The 12,722-nt window shown below is 35.9% G+C and overlaps 1 protein-coding gene across 1 annotated transcript in view; it reads left to right on the top strand.

Annotated features, from left to right (window-relative positions):
- Positions 1 to 12,722, top strand: part of LOC117101110 (cAMP-specific 3',5'-cyclic phosphodiesterase 4C-like) — a gene marked incomplete in the record, with an annotated part of 66,010 nt that overhangs the window by 18,930 nt on the left and 34,358 nt on the right. The window contains 2 exon segments of the mRNA XM_033240999.1: positions 4,495 to 4,680; positions 11,036 to 11,146. Coding sequence (XP_033096890.1) covers positions 4,495 to 4,680; positions 11,036 to 11,146 — 297 coding nt within the window.

The following is a 12,722-nucleotide window of genomic DNA, read 5'->3' as shown; positions in this document are numbered from 1 at the left end:
AATCATGTAGACGAAAGTAGGTCAGAGCACAAATACAACAGATTCTTTAAATTGATACCATTGTATCGCTTTAGCCTTTTATAAAATAGAAGGTAATTTTGGAGTGCTGTAAATCACGATGTTCAAGTGTATTCATGCATTGCACAGTCAAAACAATTTTGAAGACAGTCGAGTCTGCCGAAGTCGACTCTGTATAAGTCGAAAATTCGCGTCAGTCGAATTTTTGAAAAAGTCCCAATTCTTTCCTATGTTATTACTGTGTAAATTGTTTGTTTAATTCGAATTTTCATAAGTCAAATTACATATATATCGACGGAATTTTCTGGTCCGGATAATTTCAACCACACAAGTTGAAGTTCCAAAATACACAGCCGTGGGAAAATACAAAGTTCAATCCTTGTTGTACGGCAACGAGTTAGCCATGTCAAAACTAACATCTTAGACAGCGCGCTGTGGAACTTGGCTCACACGATCGTATGTCATAAGTTGCAGTCTACTCTCACAATACAGACACCGCTCCAGACCGGCTCCAATGTTCAGTTTGTCGTCCAGTTCAGTTTGTAGAACTTGTATTGAACCCAAGATTGTTGTAGTCAGGGCCTAGCTATTTAATTAATTTATCAAAGCCCTTGATTCTTTTGACTAGGCCTAGCCTAGACTAGCCTATTACGCAAATTCAACCCATTATTTAATAATAATATGTACAGTACCTGTTGTTTTGCTGTACTGCTCAGTAAATTTAATTACAATAAAATTGATGCGACTTTTATATTGTTTTTGCATGCATTTCTTTAGGTCTGATTATGTTTTTTCAAGCACACATTCTTCGTTGGGCAATGCCATTTGCTGGTCGGCAGTCTGGTTGTAAACAGAATAGGTCGCGCCCCCAAAACTGTGTTTGCCCGCCAGCACTAGACATGTTCTTCGGCTGTGATGACGTCAGATCGCCCAAAGTTTCATAGTGCGTGACAGATAACAAGCTTGGTGTAATCAGAATGTTTTAATTAAACAAATTTATAAAGCAAAAAACAAAAAAACAAATAAGAAACCCTCATGGTATTAATTTAGATTCAAATCTAAATAAACCTAACAAATTAGATTTTATTCTCTACAAATTTCCGATTCCGCAATTAAATTAGCAACATGTTTTGAAAAGCGTCTTGAGTTTAAAGAATGAATGAGGTGCATTTGCAATTTACACTGACGAATCTAATGAATTTGAATTAGATGTCTACTGAAAAGAGTAACCAGTAGAAACTTGCTTTGTTGAGTTCCGTCTTTATTTCAGGTTGATTCCAAATGGTTTTTAAGGATTAAAAGCAAGAATATACACTACTGGTATATACTGGTATAATATATCTACTGGTGTGTCATGTTAATCAACAGATAATCTCCATGGCAATGCGAGTACAGCTAAGCGTCTGGTATGCTTGCCATTAAACGATGTCTATTTAACAATCGTCTGGTTTTTCCAGTGAGTGTTACCGTCCTAAATTGGACAAATCGTCCGAGAATCAAAATAGGGAGTTCATGTTTTCGGAAAGTATTTTATTAAAAGAAGAATAGGAATGATTTTGGGACTTAAAAAAATGTTCGGTTTTGCGTGAAATTCGATTTTTTGTGGGCATTGAGTACACATAGTATTGTTCTATGTTAATATTTTTTTTATTTTTTTTGAAATTGTGCAAGTCGAAATCTGTATAACTCGAAATTTTTATGCCAGTCCCATTAGATTCGACTTAGGCGGACTCAACTGTATATTCAGACAATTATTAGTAAAATAAAATAGAACATTTAAAATTATTAACTTAAATATTATTTATCAATCAAACATTGCATTGCTCTTCCAACAGTCGTTTGCTCGTGGTACCATTCCAAAAAAAAAAAAAAAAAAGATTTAACCTTCATAGTTTTACAGTTAACAAGTAGTTTAAAATAGCATTAACATTTCCTCCTCATAATTATTCAATATTTTCCTATTGATATTTTCATATGTTATTGATTTTAAAATCTACATTTTTCAACATGCATTTTCTTCATCAGCATTTCTCCATTAGTGTGTTTATCTCTTAAGATAGTCTGGAATTAAATATCCATATCTTAAAAACAAGATCTCACTCGCTGCTAGATTGAGTGATATTTTTTATCATTATTACTAGCTTTTGAATTTTATTTATTGTCAAGTTTTGTACACCCATGAAATATTATGATTGATATTTGATCTTTAAAGTGAAGTTTTCTTAATCCATAAACTGAATGTTTATAGTACAAGCAGCAAGAATATAACGACGACAAATTGTAATGTTACCGCAGGCAGGAGAGAGAGATATGAAATCACAAAGTTTATCTAGCATACTATTATTATCCTACTGTATGTCAAATGATTCTTTTACCTTAATAATCAGTCCTACCAAAATTACAGTACAACTAGTACAACTCTTTCTACAGATCAAAGTGTTGGATTGTACAGTAGGCCTACAACACACCTAAATAGATCCCAATCATTTGCTTGGTTGATTTTGTACCACGTGACCATCATTTTGCCTATTTCATCGCCCATCATTGAAATTTTGTTCCACCGTGCATTTTTTTTCTCATCCAAATCATCCAGTGCACATTGCCTATGGATACAAAATGATTTCAACCTAATGCAATTTTTTTGATTGGTTAAAAAAATGTGAGACTGACTTTTTCCGGAGGTTTTAAATCTATGAAAGGATGTCACACCACCTATAACCTTTCTCAGGCCTACTTCTTGCTGAACTTGTCTCAGCAGTGCACAATGTATCAGAGATTTTGTTTACTGTAAACAGCTGTAAAGTCTTTTAATTGATACCTCAAAACTAGCTCAAAGTTGGGCAAAATCTGTGCGGAATTTGGCTTATTATTTTCCGAAATGCACTGACGGATTTCCAGCCTAGCCCTGGGCCTAAGTTTTGCTCAGAGGATAGGCCTAGTCCAGGCTGGCTAGGCCTAGGCAGAACCGAACCGATCTGTTTATCTATTTTATCTACAAATAATGTAATTGTATTCGTAAAATGGAAGGAATATTTTCATTCGTTGAAAGATTGACTGTTCTATTCAGCTCAGCCTCGTTGAGTGGAACAGTCAAATAACTCATGAAAATATTCTTCCCATTGCACTTAATAAACATTCATTATTTGTATAATATATAAATTAACCAGAGATTTATTTAATTATTTGATGACCTCACCTTTGTATCAGTGGCACTCACAAACTGTGGTGCGGTCTTTCAGAGTACGTAAGAAATTTAAGAAAAACAATCTGAACTGAAACTAGCAAAATCAACAAAAAAAATAATACTGAATAGAAATATATACAGTGCATATGTCCTCATATGCGTGCATTTATAGACATGCATACACATACCGGACCGCACATAAATCTCAACATATAGATATAATATCTATATGCATACATGTATGTACATGCATATAAACAGAGATAGAATGACGACATAAAATCAGAAACCTGTAGGTAACATACTAAATCATACATCAAATGATGTATTCTTTTATGTTGTTTGTTTGTCAGTCCGACTCCCAGAAGGCTACCGTACAATCTTTTATCCCAGATACTCTTTTTACAGGTTAGAGGTTATGAGTTGATTATGAACATAGCTTATGATTCTTATCAAAGATTATAGAAAGGGAAGAGATTTATGTCGGCTTAAAAATGTTTCATGCCTGTAGTTACACCATAGAAGTGTTTCCATTGCAATACAATAGTAGTTCAGACAGAAGTACACCGCTGAGACTTCGTACTGAAATGGCAACGGGCACCCTCTCATAGACTGTTCCATTTTCTCTGTCTTTACGTTTTCAGAAGTAGCGGTAAATTACATGCAATTTGGGAGCGTTGCTTTAAAACAAAATTTTTTAAGTGATGTCCATATCAAACAACATTTCAATTTTTTATAGTTTAGGGGTGGAACTGTTTTTTATACACGAGAAATATATCCTGGAATCTCGGGGGATTAGAACCAAAGACCTCTTGTGATTGGAAGAAGGCAATCATTATAAACCACAACACTACAGATTCACTCTATAGTCTAAAATAAATATGATTATCAATATGTATTTTTCATATTATCTTTCTTTACTGTATGTCAATGTCATTTAACTCAATTAAAGTTCAATCAATATAATTACATAATGGTCAATGGTCGTATATTTACATAGCCCCTTCCACAGAAAACCGTCTCAAGGCGCTTTTGAAGCCAGAAGAAACAGACAAAAGAACGCGAAGGGGGGAGGGGGTGTACGCACCCCCGATTTTGAGATAGCGTCGCCATCACTACCGTGTACACGCAGGTACCTCAGCGTCAGTTTGCTGGGCTCCGGTAGCTTCCACCAAGGATAAGCCTATGGCTCCCCTACCGTGCACTGCTAAGTTAGCAGCGCTACCTCAAAAAATTAAAGTATAATTATATCATTAATTATATTTAATGAATCTATTTGGTTTCTTTTTTAGTTTTGATATTGAAAATGGCGCATCACCAAGTCGAAGCCCAGGCTTTGAGGCATCAAGTCCATCATCAGCGCTCGTGCTATCTGCAAACTTTCCACAAAGGAGGGAGTCATTTCTCTACAGATCAGACAGTGACTTTGACCTGTCCCCAAAATCTATGTCTAGGAATTCATCAATTGCTAGTGATACGTAAGTATATACTTTTTTTTCAAAAACAATTTGTTCAATTTATTGGATTTACGTCTATTAAAACATAATGCCAATGGAAATAAAATACATCAATGTTAGTGGCGAATTTAGCTGTCCCCCCCCCCCCAACTTGTGGAAAGTAAAAAAAATAATGTAAAAAAGAATGAAAGGAAGAAAAAGAAATAAATGATTGCCAAAAATGCCTCTAGAGGTTATTTTCGGACATCCAGAAAAAAAGGGGGCAGCAGCAGCTTAAGCCTTCCCCACCAGACAGGTCAAGCCCCCCCATCTGAAAGAGCTCGTCGGGCAGTTGGACTAAAAAATAATATAAAAATAGGTCCACGCCAAGCCAACACATGTCTGTCACAATCAGAGTTTGTCATTTCTGGCCACTGAGAGGTTCCTATTCTTAAAAAAATCTCATTTGGAAGGGGGAAACCCTTCCCCAGCTCAGGCCTACAAGCCAAAGTTTCCCCTGCCGGACAGCTCAGACCTCCCCCCCCCCCCCCCCCCCCCCAATCTAGAGGTTTTAATTGTTGCAGCCCGCAACAATTAAAATGAAAAACCCTTTGTGTAGCCGGCCAACTATCATTGGCTAGAAAACCACTTGTTTTTTACAGCCCGACACTGATCATCTTTGAAAAGTAATATTAGAACTGAACATAAACTGGTAATTAATATATATAAATGATTTAAGTGAATATTTTAATTAAGTTTTATTTGTCTGTCTTTCAGTACTACAGTAATTGTACTTGATGTTTATTGCAAACTGTAGACATGTTTATATTAAATGTATTGATTTTGATGTGAAATTGAAATGAGAGTGATACCTTTGTTATTAATTTCTGATAAACATCCCCTGGGAGATTTACTAGCATTGCAAAATCATGAATTATTAAAATAGAGAAAAAAAAACAAGAATTTACATTTAGATGATTGATGATGACAGATAGTTACATTAATTAATATTAATTTGTTATTATTACCCCGGTAATAATAATAAATTAGGCGTGAGCAACCCTCAAAACTAGCGTCGGCATTCGGCAATGTCAACATAGTTGCTGAGGTGCCCCAAACCCACAACATCGTTAATTTGCAGAGGCCTTTTTGTTGGCAAGATATAAGCTTAGAATGTAGCATAAATCCACTGTGAACGAAAAGTAAATCTTCTCACCGCGAATTCCTATTAGAATAACTGTAACTTACAGCTTCGATATTCTGCTGAATTGCGTATGGGCGTGGTCTGTGACTATTGTAGCAGCCGTGGAAAGGCGCTTAACAGTAGTTCGTCATCATCATTCAAATTTTCTGAAAGATGCAATGGGTTCTTTTTTTTTACCATTGAATTGTGTTGGCCGCAGTAACGGGTTAAGGTTTTACTGCTCGACCTCTCGACTCTCTGTGTGGGCACAGAATCGTATTAGCTTAGAAGGTCCTCAAATTGTAAATGTATTTGAACTGTTACATTTCGTCTTCATGCATTTTAGTCTTTTGTTACATTATTCAAGAAGATGTGTATAAGAGACAGCGCTACATGCTATCGCCGACAGCTTTCAGTCTGTCTCTTATACACATCTTAAATGATTTAAGTGAATATTTTAATTAAGTTTTATTTGTCTGTCTTTCAGTACTACAGTAATTGTACTTGATGTTTATTGCAAACTGTAGACATGTTTATATTAAATGTATTGATTTTGATGTGAAATTGAAATGAGAGTGATACCTTTGTTATTAATTTCTGATAAACATCCCCTGGGAGATTTACTAGCATTGCAAAATCATGAATTATTAAAATAGAGAAAAAAAAACAAGAATTTACATTTAGATGATTGATGATGACAGATAGTTACATTAATTAATATTAATTTGTTATTATTACCCCGGTAATAATAATAAATTAGGCGTGAGCAACCCTCAAAACTAGCGTCGGCATTCGGCAATGTCAACATAGTTGCTGAGGTGCCCCAAACCCACAACGGCGTTAATTTGCAGGGGCCTTTTTGTTGGCAAGATATAAGCTTAGAATGTAGCATAAATCCACTGTGAATGAAAAGCAAATCTTCTCACCGCGAATTCCTGTGTCCGGTACATTCATTAATGGCTGAAAACTGCTGAAACTCTAAATACAAAAACTGCTGAGGCACATCAGCAATTTTTTGTCGAGTTCCTTTCGTCCCAATTTCGAAGGCTGCGTGAGACATGCGCATTCAAAGTTGCTCTTATACTGAAGGAATAAAAATTCACGCATAAATATATACGTGTAGGCATATTGTAGTTTTCTAACATTCACCAGCCTTTCCTCTCCAGTCTAAATGCAGTATTCTTTCGCAAATATTTTAACTTATTGTAGCATAATTTTTTGTCATTGTCAGTTTGTTTCGTCTTGTGACACAGTGGCACAAAGTGCAACTCCCCCCCCCCCCGTAATCGTCACAGACTATTGTACTCAATTCCACAAAATTCTTCCAATTACCCATTTACACAATCAAAATTCACAGTGAAAGTTTTAACATCCAACCCAACTAAAATTGCAATTACTTCAATATACAGCTTGGTTTCCGCAAAATCGCTACATGCTATCGCCGACAGCTTTCAGTGATGCTGATTGGTCGGTCAAATTGGGGAGCATTACAGATTGCGCCGGGGACAGCTACGCAGTGTTGTAATGATTGCCGAAAACACTGTAACGATATTGAAAGCGATTTTAAAGCAACCAGGCTTTACTGCTCATCTGAAGCCATAATATTTTTTTATGCAAAATTTCCGGCTAAATTACATTAGGTAACACAATATAACTTTACTTTAAAGCTTAAGTGTGCATACGTCATTATTAACCTAAAAAATTGAAGATAAAAAATCGAGAAGTATGTTATTTAATGGTTGAGGCTTACTAGTATTGTATGTCTGCAGGAGGTTTTAATGTCTTCAAAATATATTGTAAATTAACCTGTGTATGAACGTACAGAATAGCAGATTTGATGTAATATCACTAAACATTGACTCTTATTGTTGAGTCTCAGTGGGCCTATTTTACTACAACTTGTAAAAGAAGCATTTCTTCTATAATTGGTTGGGAGTCAAATTTCCAAACAAAGGACACATTGCAACTCACTTGATTCCATTAAAGAAGAAATTATATTTGGTGTGTGGTGTATGAAACTGTCATCATCATTACTGATAATGCAATTTTCAGCGGAAAAAGCTCAAAAAAAAAATCCTAGTTTCTATTTAACCTTTCTCAGTGGTGGATTCAAGGGGGCTCCACCCCTCTCCCATCATAATTGTTTATTTCCGGCCATCTATTGAAGAGCCCCAAACCATGGTGGGATTGAGGTACAGTAACTGACCCTCTATCTGTAACATGTCCCTCTCTGGGCCCCTTCTATTTCAAAATTTCTGGATTCCGCCAAAAGTGGCGTAACGGCTAAGAGCTCTCAATGGCTAAAGCCAGGGCCATAGAGCCTCAAGGGGCCAGCAGCAAATTAAAATATTTTTTTTTTAACAAATAAAAAAGCAAGGCCCTTTTCTAAGCCAAGTCTGACGAGTGATTTGGGAATTTTTATTATCATCACTATCGCCAGTCTACATTTTGTTGAAACTTGAAAAACTGGCGCGAGTATGTTAACTATGAGCAAAAGCATTGACACACATGTGTATGATAAAAATGTTTTTGTCCATAAATAATTGATTTTAGTTGGTTCGTTTTGTATGGTATTTATTGATTTATGTTTATTAGTAATATGTTAGTTAAAATTAAGTATGCTCCTTTTGGGTCAAATCACGATACATAAACTTAGAATTTGAATGTGGTAAGAAGGCATTAAAATACGTCATAGAACGCTTAAATTATCAGAGCAGCTGGGGATCCTTCGTATCCTTGGTGTCTGGGGCCCTAAATGGCCCCTGCCCCGGGGCCTCTGCCATCTTCATTCCACCACTGGTTCTGCAACGGATATAGAACTGCAATGTTTTTTTTTTGCACGGTGATTTGTATTAATCATGCTTTCTTTGGGTAGTGATTAACAAGCTTACCATGCTTCCCATGTAATTACTAAACAACTCAAGATTAATATGTGGGGAATTAGGAGAGTGATTATCAAAACAACCAGAATGACAACAGAGGCAATGACTATGCCTAGAGCTCTAGTAAGAAGGCTGAGTTAATGCATCATGTGGGTAGACGACAATTATATATTATCTGTTTAAATAATATATGAATCTCTTTTATTTCCTGATTAATAACGCCTCCCAGTAATGGTCTACACCCACTATTATATTAATAAATGTTAATACCGTATGTAAACTGGCTGATGATCATGCTTCGCCGAATAATTTTAAAACTGTGGTTCCAGCTAAAACGTGCGCCATATAACTTTGTAAAGTATTAGAATAACTGTAACTTACAGCTTCGATATTCTGCTGAATTGCGTATGGGCGTGGTCTGTGACTATTGTAGCAGCCGTGGAAAGGCGCTTAACAGTAGTTCGTCATCATCATTCAAATTTTCTGAAAGATGCAATGGGTTCTTTTTTTTTACCATTGAATTGTGTTGGCCGCAGTAACGGGTTAAGGTTTTACTGCTCGACCTCTCGACTCTCTGTGTGGGCACAGAATCGTATTAGCTTAGAAGGTCCTCAAATTGTAAATGTATTTGAACTGTTACATTTCGTCTTCATGCATTTTAGTCTTTTGTTACATTATTCAAGACTATATTGCAGGCCCATATCCTGGAGGGTGTATTATTGCATGCATATTTTAGTGATGGTCGGACCATTGGAAATGGCATATATGCAGTACACGTAGTTAAAGCGTACAAGCTTGGTGGTCTAGTGTTGAGAAACCAGGCTAGAATAAATATCTGGATGTCGTGTGTTCGATTCCCAAGCGAATCACTTGCAAGATTTTTTTTTTTTTTTTTGCAAGAATTTGGGAACGTACTAAGCATCATGGTATGATCACATGTCAGGTATAGGAAAACATCATTCCTATTAAATCTCCTGTCATAAAAACCATCAAAATAGGCAAACAAACAGACAGACATTGAATGAACTGAAGTGAACAGATTTTCTTCAACGACAGGCATCAAGTCTTGATATCCATTTTTATATTTTTGTTTTTCCATTGATAAATGTTATTCATGTACAATAAAAGGCTCCCCATAAGCATAGCAGTCGCTGGAACCTACACTACACAGTGAGTGGGCGATTCATCAAGAATTCGCTTAGATTATTGCACCTTTTTCATTCAGAATTGTGTGCAAATATATTTAAATCAGTACAGTACTCTCTCCTTGAATAAATTTGTCCTTGAAAGAACACTTATGCTATTCTAAATTACTAGCTCTCCATATGCATTCCAAGATTGTCTTTTGAATAGAAACAAGAAAATTCTTTCACATAATACTTGGGTCTATAAGATTTAGGAAATACGTATCACTTTTTTCAGTGTTTTCTACAGGTAATTCCCTTTTTTTTTTCTTTGCAATATATAGTGATTTAAGATTGGGGGCAGATCCAGTAGGGGGAATGGCAGGTCCCTCCAATTTTCCCACTGAATTTTAAAATTTCAATGCATATATTGAAATCCCATTTTCCCACTGAATTTTAAAATTTCAATGAATATATTGAAATTAGTGCTACTCAGTTATATGATTCTAAATACGTTGTGTCCCCCTCCCCCCTTTAAATAATTACTACTTTTCAGGGGTTGCGCGGACACATTTTTGTTGGTGATGCAATAATCACCAAATCAGTACACAAAAGGATTAAAGTTCATTCATCAGAAATATGATCATTGTATTACAGGGGTTCCAATTCTCCCAAAAGTTGGGGGGAGTCCCTCAGATATTGAGGCAATCGCCCCACAATCCCGGGAGCAATCAAAACCTAAGCCGGGCACTAACTTTGCCCGACAGTCATCGGCCGATGCGATTCTATGAAGAACTCAATGCGACAACGCGCGCGCAACAGATCTTTTTTAACGACGATCCCTTCAGTCTGGCACCGACAATCAGCAAACGGCGTCACGTTTGCTCACAGGAGCAGAGTTGGTTACATAGTGCAACGGTCGTATGACCGTCATTCATACCATGCGGGGATTGCCCGGCTTAACCGAGGTCCTGCAAATTCATATTTGCATGATTTATTAATCGTAGAACTATTGTCTTTCTAAAGTCAGCTGCCATCATGCAGCAACATAAAGTTAGATATTGAAAGCTCAATAAACTCATATTTTCTAAAAGTAGGATCTTTTTTACCCTTGGTTCTCATTAGCCAATGAGGTTTACGAGTAAAGTTATGGTTTTTAAGAAGTTTTGATCACTATTGTTTTTTTTTTATTTTCATCAATTTTCCAGACATAATAATGAAGATGTTATTGTCACACCTTTTGCGCAAATTCTTGCAAGTCTACGAAATGTACGAAAAAACTACATCGCGATTACTGGAGTACCCGCCAGCTCAAACAGGTGAGTGTCTTGTCTTTCGATTAATGCAGTTATTGGAATCTTTATTAATAAAAGCACTTCACAAGAAATATATTAGCAACAGAGACTAAATTAAAGTATTTGTACAAAATTGAAATTTTACAAAAAGACATATAAGATTCAATACAAAATAAACATTAAGATTCATTCAAAAATACTTGAAAATGCATTATAGAAATATATTGAAATTCATTAAAAGTAATACATAAAATTCAATACAATAACCAAAAACCAGAATTTCTGAATTTTCAAGCAAAAATGTTTAGGGAATGGGACTATTCTTTAAGTGTTCCATCTTATAAGAAGAGAATTCTTGTATTTTCTTTTATTGCGTTGTTTCATATTGAGATATTAGTCTTTCTTTGACATCTGTGATTAAATCTATTACTTCTACTCGCTGACCTTTTTTGTGCTCTGTTGGTTTTATTTATTAATTATCTAATTTATTAAATGTCAAATTTATTAAATGTCAAATTGACGAACCCTCTTTGGTACCGCACTTTTATCAGTCAAACTGGCCCAGAAAACCATTGAAAGAGGCAGTGAATATTCTTACACCAGCTTTCAAACAAATTATGAATTTTGAATGGATGTTATTGTATAAAACAATTGGATTACCAGAATAACAAACATCCAGAGGTGACGGAACTAGGGGGTGCTGTGTTATGGAGAGTAACGTGTGACCGGAAATGGTCTGCAGTCAGTTGGTTGTTACCATGCGCCAGTGATGTTGGTGTATATAGTACAGCAATATGAAACTATTATGTAGGCCTAATGAATGAATAAATTTCGGAGTTTGTCGGGTAGTGAAATGATTATTTCACATTTTAAGTGCTCCCTAAATTCGTAAGTGGAAGCTAAATTACAGTGATTAATTTAATTAGCGAAGATATGGAGACAATTATTTCGAATCCCTCTTTCCAAGAGGGGGATGCAAATGATGCTTTGTGAAAATGAGTACGCCGCGGTACTCATTTTCAAAAGAAGTACACACAACTAGTTAGCTAATAATTATGTCAATGTTACATGAACACCTGGGAAGGAAGGTGCAATCACGTTACCTAGCAAACGTCTGTACTGTATGGGGGAGGGGCTCCTGATGTACTGTGTAGCGGGGGACGATGTGGCATAAGACTAGGTCTAACTAATACAGTGGAATTATATGTGATAGAAAGTACACTTTCGGAAGAAATAATTTAAAAAAAGAAAAAAATAATAACTATGAATAATTCATTTGCAGAGGTACCTTATTTAAGTATTATACAATGCATCTAACAATGCGGCTCTTGTAGCCCTGGCTTGGGCAAGGCATCCATGTGCAAAGCAGTGGTGTTTGTTTATCCATGAAAAAAGCACGCCGGGAAAGTTTGCCTTACTAGGAAAAGGTGACGTATTTACCTTATGACGTATGCATGCTAACTAACGTGAGAGTGACGTCACCAAAAAATGAATATTTTCTATCATAACCAAAATATTAATAACTACAAAGTTTCTGGGCGTAAATTCCCTTAATATGAATGAAGGGTTGCTCAATCTCCTTGCCATACAAATCTCCTTG

This window comes from Anneissia japonica, unplaced genomic scaffold (genome assembly GCF_011630105.1).
Source record: "Anneissia japonica isolate Jap-2015-1 unplaced genomic scaffold, ASM1163010v1 scaffold904_len716149_cov161, whole genome shotgun sequence".
Lineage (NCBI taxonomy): Eukaryota > Metazoa > Echinodermata > Crinoidea > Comatulida > Comatulidae > Anneissia > Anneissia japonica.
This window is presented reverse-complemented; position numbering and strand designations above follow the sequence as displayed.